General features: G+C 58.7%; 1 protein-coding gene across 1 annotated transcript in view; it reads left to right on the top strand.

Moving 5' to 3' along the window:
- Positions 1-477: 477 nt before the first annotated feature.
- The window catches only part of LOC112970656, a 19,843-nt gene continuing 3,669 nt past the window's right edge, over positions 478-16,651 (top strand). Inside the window, exon 1 of the mRNA XM_026075263.1 lies at positions 478-1,007. Within this exon, the coding sequence (XP_025931048.1) occupies positions 579-1,007 (429 nt within the window). The 5' untranslated portion in view covers positions 478-578. The remainder of the gene's footprint in view (positions 1,008-16,651) is intronic.

Genomic DNA, 16,651 nt, shown 5'->3' with positions numbered 1-16,651 from the left:
GGGCTTTCTGGAGCGGGTATGGTGGGGACCTGGAGGCCCCATCCTGTCTTGCTTCCCAGGAGTGCTTGGAGCAGGCTCCTACACACCTTTTGAAGGGTAGGGAGAGCTTATTGCTGTTCCTCCTGGGGTTTTGTGAAGTTTAATCCGAAGAGAACGGTGCTAGAACGCTGTGGTACGTTGTATTGTTCGTGCCTGCCTTGGTGCACTGACCTGCCCCTGCTCTGCCAACCCTGGTGAGGCTTTAGCTGCCCTCTGAAGCCCCTGGGCCACATCACTGCAGGCGTTAAAGCAAACTCGCTTCCTTTGCTCCRGCAGAAAGAAACCTGCAGTGCTGAGTCCTCTCCCATGGGCTCGCTTTGGCTGTTACTGGCCCAGATGATGTTTGTTGGCTGGTATCACTCCCTGTGCTGCTGCTGCCTCRTGCTCTCCAAGAGGAACAAGCTGCGCATGATGGCTTTGGAGGTAAATCAGGGCTCCCAGGTGTCAGGACATGCTTCCTGGGCTGAACCGGAGGAGATGGGAGTCTGAGCTTTGCACAAGCGTTGTCYCTGGCTTTGGGGGGGGCAAGACCTGGCTCCATGCAGCTACTGGGCGTAGCATTCGGTCCTCCCCCCTTTGGAGGAAATTTGCTGGGTTTTAAAGYGGCCATAAGCGCGGGTAGATTTGTGCTTCCTATAAGCAATGAGCTTTCCGTGTTCACCCTCAGGGCYGCCTGCTTGTGCGAGCGGCCGGAGCGTGGGGAGGGAGCTGCRCGCGCGTGCACGCAATCGCCCGTGAACGCCGTGGAGAGCGCGGTCAGGGGTCCCCATATCAACTGCGGCCCAGCTGTACCACGCGAGCGACATCCTTGGCTCCCGCAGACGCACGTGAGCCGGGGCGGCTGTGCGCTCCAGGTGGAGAAAAAAGGAGCCTTTCATCTCCTCCCGCAGAGCTGGCTGGCAGCTGGCCCACGTGTGGCACTCGCTTTCCTCTTTGCCGTGGCTGGAGCTGGAACAGAGAGGTGGGGGGTGAGCGACAAACCTTGGCAAACAAACCGCGCTGTCCCCGGGGAAATAGTGCAGGGTGGAAAAACGCTTTGGCAGAGTTATCCAGCCGTAGCCTCCGGGCTGCTGTCCCTTTGCCGGGAGGTGGGACTGACTGAGCCCTGTCGGGCATTCGGCTCCCAGCCAGCCAAGGCAGGCTGAGAGGTGGTACCGTGGTGGGGGTGACACTGGGGGGGACATAGGCACTGGTGGGTGTCCAGGAGCTGTCCCCTGAATGGCTCTGGGACCAATGGGTTGAACCCCAGCTCTGTACCTAGGGGTCCCCCAGCACAGTGGTGAGGGTCAGACCACCTTGGCCCCCGCTGTGTGGCAGCACTAGCCCTGCTCTGGCCCCCATCACGCTCCCAGGATCCCGGCAGCAGGAATGGGCTCTGCTGCTGGTGTTAGAGCCAGATGGCTGGAGCTGCGGCAGGGTTATCTGTCAGTGCGTGGGCTTGGTGGTCGACCCTGCGGGGACAGTGGGACTTGGGGTCCTTGGAGCTGAGCGCTTGTGTGTGGCACCCGTCCACCGTCCGGGGTTAAAGCCAGCTGCCGGGGGGGGATATTTTGCATCTGCTTTATCAGATGCTCCCTCGGGCTGCACATGCTTCCCAGTGCCCTCGCACACGCGGRCCTGGATCTGGGCCCTTCTCTTGCCCTTCGCAAGGTCTTTCCATCTCCTGYCTTTACACTCGCACCTTCTCACACTGTGGCAGCATCCTGCCTTGTTGCTAGAACAACTCCGACCTTGCCGAGCACTGGGGAGCTCCCGTATCACCGCTTGGTTCGACCRAGCGAGCTTCACCCCTCGCTGGGCTGCCTCGGCAGCGCCTCCTTCCCCCCGCGTGCACCAGCAGCTCTGCCAGAGCCCCAGCTTGGCGCGGCGTCCCCTCCTCTCCCCTTCCCCTCCTGCCTCGCAGGAGAGCCCAAAGCTGCTGCTGCCGCCGCTCATTTAATTTGTCTTGGTTCATGTTACAGTGGAGGATAGAGTTGCAGATATTTCTGTGCCRTGATAGGATCTCGCCAGCCAGCTCTCCTTTAATAAGATCCCCGGCATCGAGGTGCCCGATTACCTTATCTCCCCCCTGCAGATGTGTTACCCATCTCGCTCGCCCTGAAGGGAAGCCAGCCTGGGAGAAAGCGGCRGAAACTCTGCCTCTGCAGCCCTGCGGGAAAGCCTAAGGCGCAGAGAGGGAAGCTGGCTTCCCAGCCGCCCCACGCGGACGTCACATCCCCTTTCTGAACGAGGTTCCCTTTCCCCTCTCCTCTCCCCTGCGTGTTTCGGTCCATGGTGGCGCTCATCCGCGCTGCGGCAGGCTGGGCTGAAGAAAGGCTCTGCCATGGCTGAGTCACGCTGCTGGCGTGCCGGCAGCCTCAGGCGCTGATTCCCTCCTCRTGCTTCCCTGAACCGCAGCCGGTGCGGCACACACGTTTGCTTTCCATGGCGAAAATGAAAAAATTCCATTCCAAAAACTCTGCAGGTCCAGAAATTGCTGGGGCCAGGCATGGTCTAGCTGCACACGAGGACATCACGGAGGGGGAATGAGGCCGTGACTCGCTCCCCGGCTGCAGTGCGATGCTGCTCTTCTGTTGTGTGAGCATCGCTCCGTTTCCCACTCGGAGAACCAATGCGGAGTGTCCCTAATTGCCAAAGCAGAGTGAAATCCGCTCCAGGATCAAGCATATGTGATCCCAAGCCTTGAATCTCTGCTAAATGCTAAACCCCCTTCCCTAGCCTGTAAGTAAAGGGGAGACTCTGATGCTAAAGCAAGGTTTGAGCACTGCGCTGCCCACGCTTCCTCTGCCGTTTCGGGGCCTCTTGGAGCTGCTTGATGCGAAGGGGAACATCCCCAGCTGGATAAGCGAGTGCCAGAGCGTGTGTTGGATGGAGATCTCGCTCACTGGACACGGCTATGGGCTGAATCTACAGTGAGCAAACGCTTGAACACAGACACTGGAATGAAGATCGTTTCATTAGATGGTCAAAAAGCTGCAGGTGGCTGGAATGGCCACTGTGAGCTGCAACGTGTAAAAATAAGCGAAAATGGGAGGTGGAGGAAGGCGGGGGGAAAAGGTGGAAGTCAGCAGCAATTCAGTCAATATGGAGCCTGGAAAATGTAGAAATTGCTAAGGGAAGCAAAAAGGCGTGATGAGAAACTTCAGAGGAATTTCTAGCAGTGAGGAGGAGGAACCGATTTTTAGCATATTTTAAAAAAATCTTAGTGATGCTATTGAGAAAGCAGAAGAGTGCATATTGATGTTGTTGCCTCTGCGTGGAGAAGGGGTGATGTCCTCACCCGCGTGATGGTGAATGCGTGTGAACGCGTTTCCGTGGCAGTGGTGGCCGAGGGCCGCGGTAGCAGCGTTGGTTCAGGGCAGGCGGGTTCCCTCGGCCCTTGCCCTGGGGCTGGGGAGGAGAGGAGCTCTGCAAACGCAGCTCCTCCGCGAGTCCCCGGGACGGCGCAGGAGGTGAGCTGCTCTCCGGCCTCGTATCTCTCCCAGGCAAAATCAATGGTCTGCGGTTTTGGAGTATGATCGATCAAGGTTTTCAGGGAGGATATATAATGATTAACACTATAAAAACGGGTCTTATAAAAACATGGAATCAAGTTAGCTTGCAGCCAGGTCAGASTGTGTTGCAGAAGGCGATATCGTTGCTGTTCGATGTTACGCCTCTCTTGGGTCGGGTGGTCTTTGGCCCTGCCCTGCTGCACGCTGGCTACAGAAATAGGCCTGGATTTCGGCTCTGTTTTTCCTGCAAGGCACCTCTGTCTCCCTGCGSCAGGCTGAGCTGTCCTGCCGGCACTAGCTGGGTTGCAAAGCCGTTCGGGTCTGGCCGCTGACGTTCAGCCGGTACCGCGGGGCCCTTCCAAGCCGGAGGAGCCCCTTGCGCCCGGGACTCGGGGCCCGGCGGGCTGGTGCAACCGCGGGGGAGGGAGGCAGGGCTCTTTGCAATCCTGTCTGAGCTATGCAGATGAACCCGCACCTAATTGCTTTTAAAATTCGCTGTTGCTATGACGACTCAACAAGCGTGATATGCTCAAGTGCTGTGTCTCCACTCCCCGGTCTTGCGTTGCCACCAGAAAGCGGTGTGCGTACCTACGTATGTACACGTGCTTTATTCCAGCTTTCCAAGGTGGCTTATAATCCCCGTGGAGTGTGAGCAGAATCCTTTCTGAGCTGGGCGAAAGGTTTACTCGAAGGGTCTTATAACATGAAGGAGAGGCCAACAGCCACGCACCCCGCTGCTGAGAGCTTCGATAGCTAAATTTAGCCCCTTGAGTCATTACTGAGTCAGCAAATCGGGGGCAGGAAATCTTGGTTTCTTTTTTCTTCCTTTTCCATTAGTGATGACTCCAAGACTGGCTCCAAATTGTTTTGGTTTCTCTCCCAGTCCAGCACGTTACCTGCCTGCAGTGCTTCCCCCGGAGCATCCGCGAGCCTGTCTAGAGCAAGTAACAGCTCTTTTCTCTTCCGTCACGGCCGCCCGCCCTGACAAGCAGCCTCTCCTCGGGGAAGAAGCATCGTTTTCCTTCTCACGGGGGTGATCTGAGGCATGGGGAGCTCTGTCCTGGTTTGCTTTCCGCCCCTTGCTGAGGAAGTGCTGCTCAAGGCTAGTGGCAGGTAGCGTATCCCCTGGCAGGGAGTGAAATCCCAGCCGGGTGCTCTTCTCCCAGCACGGCCCAGGAGTGGCACGACATGGCTAGTAGAGCAGAAGAGCTCTGAAGAGCCCCAGAGCATTAATGCAAGCAGCAACAAGAGAGCCAGACCTGCTGGATCTCCAGAGCTGCGTTGGGCGATGGCTGAACCTCGTCCAGGCTGGTCTGTGCCGCGCCGTTGGGCGTGTGAGCGGAGCAAGGGCAACCCAGCACAAGACCTGGCAGATGTGCATGTGCAACCAGCCAGCTGTTTTCCCAGGAGCTGCAGGCTTTGAGGTTGCCAGAAAATGGCAATAGAGCAAGATCAGAGCTCTGCGTTGTGCATGGTGGAGACCTGCTGTCCTGGGCTGGAGCAAGCCAGCAGGCAGCTTGTCACAACCCTTGGAAAGTAAATCCTGACAGTAGAGTTCCTGTTGCTATCTGATCATATCAGTTCTCATTAGATCCCACTGAGTGTATTTTACATAATTTGTTTCCCAGAATGAAATGTGTTACAAATGCAGCGTTTAATCACCTTGTAAAAAGGGATGAAAAACTAGCTCCCTCCTGGGGGTAGCAAATAACTAAAAGGGAATCCAGAAAAGAGAACGTGTGCTCTCCCCGCAGTGCTAGCTGGGCTGGAGAGCCCAGGAAAGCTGATATTCGCGCTTGCAGACAGCGAGGGGTCGGGCAGGGAGAATGTGGAGGGTGAAAGAGAGAAGAGCCAGTGCTGAAACCACCAGGCGCGGAGACGTCCAAGTGGAGCTGGGCCCCAGGTTCCTGCGCAGGAGCCAGCGCTGCTCCTTGGCACCTTTGCTAAAGAAGGGAGGAGGTGGCATGGATGCCGTGCTTTCAGAGCATCTCCAAGCCAGCTCTGTAACTGCTCCTGAAAAATAGCTCTGGTGCTTCCCTTATGTCTGGTTTAGGTGGAAACACCCCAAAACCTGGTAACAGAAGTATCCTCCTTTCCCAGCCGAGGGTGTGGGTTTCTGTCAATGAGATTAGTCCAAGCGAGCCTGTGTCAGGAGCAGTGCTGATGACACCCGTGCCAAGAACTGCTCCTGGCCCCTTTGCAGGAGAAGAGGGGCATCTCCAGGCTCCAGGCAGGACCTGGCCCTTCCTTGAGGGAGATGGGCTGCTATTTTGTTTAAGGGTCACTCATGAGCTGCGCTTCTTCCCGGCATCTGGAGATAAATCAGTGGCTTGCTGGACAGTGAAGGACAAAGTGAGCAGTGGGCACTCAGTGCCCTGTTTTGGATGTTGCTGGTGAYGATGGATGCTGTGCTGCTGCCTGCGTGCTGCAGCTGGCCTGGCCTGGGGGGCTGCCACTCTCGCTGTCATTTTTTATTCAGAGCTAGCGAAGGATGAAAAATCGGAGTAATGGCCAAGGAGACGGTAGCCACTTGACTCTTCTTCCCCGTGGTGTGAGCAATTAATCTAGCTAAGGCTTTGCAGTGGAGTGAGACCGCAAGGTTAGGCAGCCTGGAGCCCGGAGGACACCGGGGGACCCGCAGCTGYGTGGCGTGTTCCTCCACCCTCTCCCTGCCTTGCTTTGATCTGCTGCCAGGAGTGCAGTTGTGTTCCCTGCTCAGAGCCGGCTCACCGCGGCCGGCAGAGCTGCGGGAGCCCCGCYGTTGCTAACGAGATGTTTGCCGCTCGCTGTCTGACGCTGCGGTAGGTGCTCTGTGCTGTGTGAGACCTGCGAAGATAAACCAAGCCTCCCGGAGATGGAGTGGCTTCCCTCTCTTACGGGCCTGCTGTCTGCTCCCCTGATCTAATAGGATGCCTCCTCCTCCTAGTTCTGCTTAAGCCTCTTCTGTAGCATATCAAGCCACCGAGGTTTGATCCTGCTGACAGGTAGTGTGAATCAGGAGCAGATCTGATCGTCAACAGCATCTGCTTTGAGATCAAAGCAGGCCAGTGGCTCATAGTCGTGATGTTGGACACCCGTCTTGCAAAGGCCGCTGCGAGTAGCTCATGTGCATGGAGAGGGTCCGAGGTTTGCACTGCGGCTCTGGCAGATGTTGGTGGGGTCTTTCCTGCTCCTCCCTCACCAAGGGGTAAGAACCACCCTGCACAGGGAGCAAACTCTGCCTCCCCCTTGGTAGTAGCTGTTTGGTACCAAAGATAACGAACAGCTTGGAAAGACAATTTTATAGTAGCTGGCGATGCCTGTTTATTAAAGGTCCCTGCGCAGGTCCTCGGGAGAGGAAGTAAGATCTTGGCCTCCCTGCCTGGGAGCGTGACCTTTCCGCCGCTCAGGCGCGTGTTGCTGCCAGCATCTGAGTAATGATATTCCAGGGAAGACGTTCTCTGCGGCTCTTGGTTCGAGAAGCCACGCTGGGTGGGCGATGCAATGCAGACTGTGATTAGGGGATGGGTGTCTGCCTCTCCCCCGTTATTTATTATGCTATAAAATCCAAGGTAATGTACATCAATAAATGTTGCAAAGGGTTTCACGCATGTCAGCTGTGCATATTTTATGGAGCAGACRCTCTTTCAAGACACAACAGGCTCTGCAAGTGGAGCCGGGCATGATTTATACTGCAGCCTTCAGCTGGCTGCTCTTTCACTTTGCTGCGACACAAAGTTGATTTCCCAGAGTGTCCTGCAAATGTATGAGTTGCGGTGGGGAGAGAAAGTGGCCAAGAAAAAAYGCTTTGTGCTTCCTTCTTGGAAGTGCGGTAGGAGGCTGAGCGAGGAGGGAAGGCAGGATCGCTCCTGGGCAGCGGCGTCCCTGCTGATGTGCACCACCTGCACTGAAACTGGTTCTGAGCCTCTTTGCACTGGCCTCCTCCCTTGCAGGGTGGTGGAGGCCGTGTGCTCACACGACCGCAGACACCATCCCCAAGGAAGGGTCGGATGCTGGGGAGGCAGGGAAGGCTGGGAGGCTGCTTGGGGGAGCTGAAGCTCCCTGCTGGATGGTTTTCTGAGGGAATGAGACACGTGCCGTCAGGCTGCGTGCATGTTTGTCCATAYGCTGTGCCCTTGACAGCTCTTGAGCCTGGCTGGTTTCAACCACGTGTGACAGCAGAGCTGTCAGAGACGCTGTGTTCCTGCACGTCCCGTGAGATGTGCAGCCAGGCGTGAGAGGGCAGTTCTGTGAGGGTCTCGACTGAGGGACACACTAGCCTGCACACAGCCCCCTTACCCCTCCAAGAGCAYGTGGGAACACATCCTTACGTGTGGCCCATCACGGGGGAAGCTTTTGGCAGGAGGTGGCCTTAAATCTCAAACTTGGTTGAACCAGGAGACCCAAATCCTGGTCTTTGGGATTAGTTCAAGTGACTCATTTTGAAGACAGGCAAATTCCCTTCCCGTAGGTACCTGCTTTTCACTGGAGACATTCCTCGTCTCCAGGAAAGTTGCTCTAGTTGAACAGATCCAGCTCTCTGGGGAAACGGTCTCTGTAGTTGCTAATCACTGGGTTTCGGGATTTCTTTCTCCTGACTCTTGTGGGTGATTGCTTCCTCCTCCTCCTCCTCTTTCCCTTTGTCTTTTTGCAACATCACAGATTTGGGAAGGACCATCTGCTGATTTGATTAATGGCCTTTTTCTGAAAAAGCAACAGAGACAAATGTCCTTCTGAACACTGCAAAGAGAAATGGAGAAACAGGCCGGCTAATTTTCAGCCATTAGTTTGGAACCCAAACGCCTTCCCAGTATCAATTTAGCTATTATTTCAAAAACTAATTAATCTTCACTCAGGCAGCTCCAAGAGACCTGTGTTTAGATAATTAACAGTCCGTGGATTATGAAAAGTCTTGCTTTTGGATTCTGCTACAGTGCTTGCCTTTAAGAACGGTCATGCTATCGTTCTACTTACTAACTCCTTTCATCAATCCATCTTTTCTGACAATTAAGAGCAAATAATTAGCCATGATGGATTTTGTTTGCTTTCTTGCAGCGCAGTTACATTTTTTTGGTTCTTAAATATTCTCCAGCTGTGCAACTTTTTGGTAGTTTTGCAGCTAATTACAGCCAAGCAGGGCAAGTCGCTGCTATCACCAGGAGTACCTGGAGAAAGGTTTTGGTTCCCTTACTGAGAAGCCAGGCAATAGGGGATGAGAAAGGAGAACTTAAAGGGTGAAGAATGGGATCTTTTTTTTTTTCTAGTCGGGCTGGGATTTCTGAAGGAACCCAAGACAACTAGATGTCCTAATTGCACCCGTCTTCCCCACTGCCTCCAGCCTAAATCCTAAGGCCCAGGTAAATCCCAGCATTGCTGTATGTTGCCTTCTCATCAAAGGGTTTGGAGTAAATCAAAGTTTGTGTGTTGTGGACGCAGCCTGTTGCAAACTCCAGCTTGCACCGGTGGAGCAGTGTCTCACACGATGCAATGTGGATTTACCCTGCGTATTGCTATGCCGTGGCTGGGCCGCCCTCCATCCCAGGGCGGCTCGTCCCAGCCTCTCGCTTGCCCCCACAGCTTTGTTCCTCTTGCAGCCCTGGGTGGCTGGGGATCGATGGCTGGACTTGTCCCTCCTCGTTTCACCCTGGGGTTGGCATGGTCTGATCCGGGCAGTTGGTACTGCTGGTCCTGATGCTTGCAGGAGCCAGCGAAGCAAAGGAAACCTGGAGGTAAATCTTCTCAGGCTGCGTCTGTTCTCGTTAGACCCGACTGAATTTGTGGCATATGATTTGCTCAGAATAAGATATGCCGCAGAAGTAGCACTTTATCACCTTGAAGGAAATGATGAAACCTTCCCTCTGCTTGAGTGGTCGAGAGGGGAAAGAAAGGAGAGGCCAGTAATTCCCTGCAGCGTTAAATGGGAGCCAGAGAGCCGTTTCTGACTGCCAGTGCAGCCAGTACAAAGGAGGAAAGGGCTTTGGGGCAGAGAAGAGAGATACGATATAAATCGTTGCAGTCCTTGCCGTGTAGGACACTGGTTGAGCTGCATTGCAAATGCTTCGGGGGCACTGGAGATCACATTTGAACTCAGCTCAATGTGGAGAAGCTCTCGGTTTTCCATCAATCGTGCGCTGGGTTTTCAGCTCCCTGAGCATTAGTGATTTCTTGAATGTAGGCTTGACTTACCAGCTTAATGTTTGCAGGTGTATAAAGCAGCTGACGTTTTCCTCCCTCCTAACAGGATTTTGGGCTGTTTTCTCAGGTCCCGAGCTGTTGATGTGCCATTCTTCGTGCCTGGCTCACCTTGCAAAACCTGATTCTCTCCCCAGGTCAGCATGTGCAGCTGGGAGGTTTCCACCAAAACCTAYGTGTCTTGGTGTTGGTTTGCTGAGGGAAGCCAAGAAGATTTTAGACCCTCCCACCCCATCGTGCTTATGAGGGGGATGGAAGATAGATGTGGCCATGGCTCCCACGTCCCGACAGGCAGTGATATAGGTGCTGTCAGCCCTCTAAATCCAAAGCAAGCCAGCAGTGCCTTGGGTTGGTTAAGGTGCTGCATCTGCTTGAGCCAAAAGGAATGACCAGGATCCTGCGTGCAGCAGAGCAAGATGTGCTTCCCCTGCCCTGGTGTCCRGCACTGCTCTGGCACCAGCCTCTGTAACTGAGGAGTGGATTGCACTGATTCGGGGTAAAATTCTCCCCTGCATGAGACCGTTAGTACCTCTCTGTCCTAAATTTTCATCGTGCCTAGGAAACCTTCCCAGAGAAGGTTTTGCTGGAAAAATTTCTTTTAACAGATCAAAGCCTCTCTTCTGGTCCTATTCATCGCTTCTCCCTTCAGGAGAAGATTTCTGCCTGTGAACAGACTTGTCTGTGCCCTCAGAAAAGCTTTCACAACATGAGGAGTTTTCCCYCTTAAGTTTCAAAGAGGCGAAACTTGATTTTGGCCTTTTCCCCCCCACATTGAATAGAAGTTTCTGGCTGAAAACCTCTCTTCTTCTGGCTCTCCTAAGCCCTGGGCCCTGATAGATGCCCAGAAGAGCCCTGTGCAGCYGGTTAGTTAGGGGAGACCCGCGGTCGCTGGTGGGGAGATGGAGCCCTGCAGCCGCTAGCACCGTTGCTGTGACCAGGTTCTGGCCTGGGCCCGCTTCCATGGGCAAAATTTGTGCCGTCTCTGGGTTTGCGTGTGTATGTGCTGTTTTTCCTTTCTCCCTTTCCTCCGGCGCCGCGAGGGGGTTTGCTTGGTGCACTGCTCGGGCGGGCGGGCAACCCGGCTGCCTCGTCCCGCAGCCGGCGCGGAGAGATTCGCCGTGTCCTCTGGTGTCGGGGGCTCCGCGCCCGGATTCGGGCTCCCAGTCCCAAGGGAAAGAAACGCTTCCTGGTGAGCTGCGTGCTTCTTCGAACACGATGTTTGCGTCCGATGGATCTTGGTGGGCAAAGCTCCCTGGTCGAGCAGTTTGACTCGTAGTTCGGTAGTTAGCGCGACGGCCCCTTGCCCTGCCTCGGGCAACGCTGTCCTTCCCCCTGCGCGGGGCTCCCGCTGCCTCGTCGCACCCGGCTTCGGGAGAGCTAAGGAAAGCAATGCTCCTCCACCTTTCCAGGCTCTCCGGTCTCCCCCTGTGGCTGAAGTTTGCTGGAGGGCTCTTGCAGGAGGGCTGGGAATCCCCCCRGCAGGTCGGCTGCTCTCTCCCGGCGCCAGGAATCGGCGTGCAGCTGCGGGGACGCGGCCGGGCTGCGTGGGCTCGTGCCTTTATTTTAAAAGCCAGGCTGTGACTCGATGATGCATCTCGCTCGCCCTGCTTCCCCGCTGGCCCGCGTTTATCTCCTCCCAATTAAAGAAGGGCAGATAGCGGGTTTAATAAGGCCCCGTGTATGAAAGATTAGTAACGATTTCRTTTCCAACGTGTCGTGGGTTACGAGGCTGCTTGCACAACAACGCCGCGTGGGGACAGCTAATTGCCGTCCCCCGTGTCCCCCGGGCTGCCACCGCCGCTAGCCGGGCACCTAATTGCTCCCGGCTCCTGATTGCGTTTCGCTGGTGGTGGTGGTTAATTTGCAGATCCTGCCCGGCGCGTGGCCCTTGCCGCTTCTGCCTCTCCCCTCCCCTCCCCTTCCCCTTCGTCGAGTTTATTAATGAAAACCTTATCTCCCCGCGCAGATAATGCCAGGAATAATTAATACTCGCCGAGGTCCATCGGGCTGCTCTGCTCTTCCCACTGCCCACCCCTGCCCTGCCCTCCCTGGCAGCTAGATACGCRGCCGGGTCGGAGCTCGGGGGCCGCGCGGGACGGCGGCATCCCCGTCCCGTCACTGCCAGAAATGCCGGCGTCGGGGCGGCCGCGGCTCTGCATCCTGGCGCACCGTGCCGGCGCCTGGCCAGCTCCTCGCCCGGCTCCTCGCCCTCCTTTTTCTTCTTTCCTGTTGTTGCGTTTAGAACCGCCGCCTCTCGGCTTAAATCTTGCGGCCTGATAAAGGGCGACGGCGCTTCCAGAGCGCCTGCGACGGCATAAATAATTCCAGCGCGGAGAGAGATTTACGGCGATATAAGTGTCAGGAGTGAGCCCGGTTTGTATTAATGGCCTTATTAGTTACGTTGCTGTAAAATACCGATACTCCAGTTGCTCAGCAGCCATGGCTTTGCTTTGCAGCATTAATTCCACAAATTGGGGCTTTTTGATATAAATCTTGGAGCCTGCTGCACCCCATTAGAAAATCCTTCATGATACGCCAGAGATCTTAAAACGCCTTTGACGGAGATGGGCACGGGAAGAAAAGCGCCGTTCGGAGCCTAAGTGTGGGGTGAAGAGGGCAAGCGCCCACGTCCGCCCTCGTACCGCTGCCGCGTCCCCCCGCGGGCCGGGGACACGGTGGGTGCTGCAGCCGCAGCCGCAGCAGGGCCCCGGCGAGCAAGTTGCAGCAGCTGTGTGTGACCCGCGGCCCCCGTCCTTGCTCCGAACGTGCCGGCGCCCTTCCCCGCGCGCCCGCCCTGCTTCRCCTTTCGCTCGCCTGCGCCCCGTGCGGGAGACGCCGGCTCCCGCCGCGGCCGTTTTGCAACTCTGCAAACTTTCCGCCAGCAAGCTGCCAAGCGCGCGGCGAGGGAGACGGCGGGGGGAGCACCGCGATAATTGRAAATAAATGATGCATTATATGAAATAAATGTTCCGGTGCAGCTGGCTTGCTGCGGCTGCTTATTTATTTATTTTTCTTGCTGGCCTCGTTTTGAGGAGCGAAGGTGCCTGGGAAGGGGAGATGGGAGAGAACGTGATGGCACCTGCGCGCGCAGGCAGCTCCGAGGCTCTCGCCCGCTGCCGGAGGAGACGGCAACGGCAGGGGGATGCAACGGCCCCGGAGCAGAGTCAGGTCGAAAGTCTGCCCGGCTCCGTGCCCTGGCCCAAAAGGGGCCAGCACCCGTGCAAACAGCACCCGCGCCCGGCAGGAGCCTCCAGGGCCTTTTCTCCGCTTCCCCCTGGTTGCACCGAGGGATGTCCCTATATTTAACATCCATCCTCCGGCAGCTCTCCCACCCCAAAACGGGGCCGTGCAGCAGTGAGCCGGGTTCAGACGCCGGTCCCGTGGGGCAGGGCTTGGCTCGCAGCGCCAAGGCTTTCCTGGCGCCCGGAGCGAGCAGGTCTTTGGGGAAAGCCAGGCAGCAGCGCGCCGGCTCGCGCTCCGTGCGGGAGCGATGGGGCAGGGGTGCAAGGGGTGTGCGAGGAGGCCGCGGTGCCTCGCTGGAGCCCTTCGTTGGGCAGCAGTGGTGACAGCGCTGCTCCTCCCCTGCATTAACGCGTGCAAAGCGAGGGGACCCTCTGCCCGAGGCGGGTGGCGTTTGCAACGTTCCTCTAGCTCGGATTAACCCCGACCCTGCTATTTGTGATGGGAAGAGGCCCCGTTTTCCTGGGAGACGCCRGGTTTGACCAGGAACGCGAAGCTTTCTCCTGCGTTGGGTCCCTCAAGTCACGGACTGGCCATGTCGCCGTCCTTACGCCTCCACGCGACTCAGCCTGGATTATTAGTTGGCTGCTAGTTAATCTCGGGAGCCGCRTAAAGGCTTTGAACTGCTCTTTGAAGACTGAGCGGATGATGCCTGCTCTTGCCTGGGAGCGAGGGGTCTGGAGGCAAGAGCCCGGCTCTGGATGGCGTTACGCTGGTCTCACCCAGCAGGGGCGAGCGGCTCCTCTTGCTCCGATCATCCCGGGATTTTTGCCAAGTTAATGGGCTCCTGGCGGCTGTGTCGCACTCAGGAGCAGGCGGGTGCAGGCGAGCCATTTTGGGGCGAAGAGCCTGGCCGCGGGAGACGGAGCAAGCCCTTGGCTTCCCTCGCGGCGTTTCCTCTCCTGCGTCTCGTTCGATCCCGGGATCCGGCTGCGGGCGCTGGCGGAGCCGAGGGCGTTTTGCAGACGAGCGGCGCTGCTGCCCGCTGCTGCCTGCGTTCGATGCTCCTCCTGCGCCCGCGGGCCCAGCGGAGAGGGCCGGGAGGAGCAGCGGCGCCGGCACCGACCCCGGCRGGAACCGCGGCGCCCTTTGGTCTCGCCCCGACCCGCTCTGCGATGCTCTAAAAGCAGCAGCACCCGTCTGCAGAGCGGGGGGGCCGCGGAGGTTCTTGCAGCCCCGCGCTGGAGAAACCAGAAAATCCGGCACGCGGCAAAGTCGGGGCCGCGGCGGTGCCCATCGCTGCCGGGCTCCGGGGCAGCGAGCGCGCGGGCGCCGGGCAGCTTCCCGCGGGGCGCGTTCGCCTTTGAGCCGCTCGCTAAATTATGCTCTTCCCAAATGCAATAAATGAGAGGTTTCATCAAGCCCAGCCAGGCAGCACTGATGAAATCCTGGGGGCTGAGCGAGTCGCGCGCGTTTGGTTATTTATCCCCCTCCCGGCGGGGCCCGGCGCTCGCGCCCCTCCGCGGCTTTCGAGGCCTCCGCCGGCGAGCGAGAGCCTCCGCCGCCTCCGCAGCCTCTCGGTCCGGCCCCGCGGGCTGCCGCGCCTGGAAATCAAGGGGATTTCTGCCCSTTTCGGCCATGCCGTGGAGGCCTCGAAGCCCACCGGACCCTGGCGCGGGGCYGCCGCCGCCGCCGTGCCCCGGCTGGCTTTGCCTAATCGCGGCGGGAAATCGCCGGCCGGCGGCAGATGCTGCCGGGGCCCTGCCGTTGTACAGGGATTTAACCCCCGGGGCCGGCGCTGCTCTCCGTCTCCTGTCGCTTTTTATATGTTTATTATGCCAAYGTAAAGCGTGGGGGGGGGACGCGATTTTTTTTTTTAATGCCGCTTTAACCGATTTATTAATAGCCTGTAATGCTAGCAGCCGCTGATCTATAAATCTGTCCTTAGGAATTTATAGGGCAAATATCCCCGCGCCGTATTAAAGACACAACTCATAACCGCCCGTAAGCGCCGGTCCGTTAAGTCAGGCAGCGGGAGAGCGTACTTACGGCGGGGACGGGAAAGGGGGAGGCGACTTCGCGGCACCGATCTCCTCGCACCCCCCGAAAACCTCCGCCTCGGAGACCCGCTCCCGTGCCGCCTGCGTGGGTGTCGGCGAACGTCCGCGGAGCCCGGAAGCTGCGGCCGCCGGGGCGGGAGGCAGCGCAGCCGAAGCTCTGCCCCATCCCCGCGGGCTCCCAACGCCTCTGAGTGACGCCGAGCCCCGGGGATCCCCGGGGACCCCGTCCCCGTCCCCAGCCGGGTATTTACCGCTGAGCTGCTCCGGGCGCTTAATTGCTGATCAGAGCCAGGCAATCAGCTCGCCCGCGGCAGGGGCCGCCGCGCCGAAGGTGACTCCTGCGGGAGCCGGGCGTTAAAAATAAAGGCAGTAATCACCGGGAGGTCGTTAAGCGAGCGGGGGGCGGCTCRCACGGGGGGGGGCCGGGGTGCACCGGGGGTTCGGTGGCTGCAACGCTTTGGAGAGCGGCAGGCCCCGGCCCTGGCTCGGCTCCGGCTCCGGCTCCAGCTCGTCCAGCCGGCAGCRAGGGCAGGATCTGGCCCCGCGCGCCAGAAGCACCCCGAAGGGTCCATCCGCACGGGCAGGGAGCAGGGAGGTCCGAAATGCCTCCAGCTGCTCTTGGGGTCACTGTCGGGACCTGCCGGGTCTTGCTGCCTCCGCCTGGGCATCCCCCACCACCCGGCCCCCTCTGGCGGCCTCGGGGCTGCCGGGAGCTTCCCTGCCGCCGGCTCCGGGGTCCCCACCAGCTCCGGGGTCTCCAGCAGCTCCAGGGTCCCCACCGGTCCAGCTAAGCATAAATGTGCCAGTCAAGGCAGAGAGCCAGGAGCCGGGGGGCAGCGCGGCTTCTCCGCCGCTTTGCAGCCCCCAAACGCTGCGTGTTGCAGCTGTTACACCGCGGCCGTGGGGCCGGGCGGGAAACGTTGAGCACCGGATGAGAGCGCGGGCTGCGCTTGACGGCTCGGCTCGGCCTCGCGCCGTCGGAGCCAGAGGTCGATTCGCCGCTCGTAACTTAATTAAGGGGGAGGCTAGATCCGGAGGGGACCGTAGGAAAAACCGGCCGGGGCAGGGTGCGAGCGGCTCCGCCAGCGGCTGCGCGTGCGGAGGGCAGGGACGGCGCCACGGCTGCGCCTGCCTCCGGGCGCGAGCGAGCCGGCCGCTGCGTTTCCCCCCGGAATGGAAAGTCGGGGGTGAAGCGTCGCCACGACACGGGTCCGGGCTGGGACCGGCGGGGGCCTCTGAAATGGAGCCTCCTTCGTGCCAAGCGGGGCTGCGCGGCCGCAGCGAGCGTGTGCAAGCGCCTCCCCCCTGTGGCACGGCTCTCGGGGCCTCTGCGGTGGCTCTGGGGTCCTTTGTGGTCCCCGCGGTGGCTCTGGGGTCCCTCGTGGTTCCTGTGGTGGCTCTGGGGTCCCTTGTGGTTCCTGTGGTGGCTCTGGGGTCCTTTGTGGTTCCCGTGGCGGCTCTGGGGTCCCTCGTGGTTCCCGTGGCAGCTCTGGGGTCCTCATGGTCCCCGCGGCGGCTCTGGGGTCCTCGTGGTCCCCTGCGGTGGCTCTCGGGTCCTTCGTGGTCCCCGTGGTGGCTCTGGGGTCCCTCATGGTTCCTGCAGCAGCTCTGGGGTCCTCATGGTTCCTGCGGCGGCTCTGCAGTCCTTGTGGTCCCCACGGTGGCTCTGGGGTCCCTTGTGGTCCCCACAGTGGCTCAGGGGTCCTC

The sequence above is a fragment of the Apteryx rowi genome, unplaced genomic scaffold (assembly GCF_003343035.1).
Source record: "Apteryx rowi isolate R43461 unplaced genomic scaffold, aptRow1 scaffold_40, whole genome shotgun sequence".
In the NCBI taxonomy this organism is placed as follows: domain Eukaryota; kingdom Metazoa; phylum Chordata; class Aves; order Apterygiformes; family Apterygidae; genus Apteryx; species Apteryx rowi.
The sequence above is the reverse complement of the archived record's forward strand: the minus strand, read 5'-3'. Positions and strand labels throughout refer to the sequence as shown.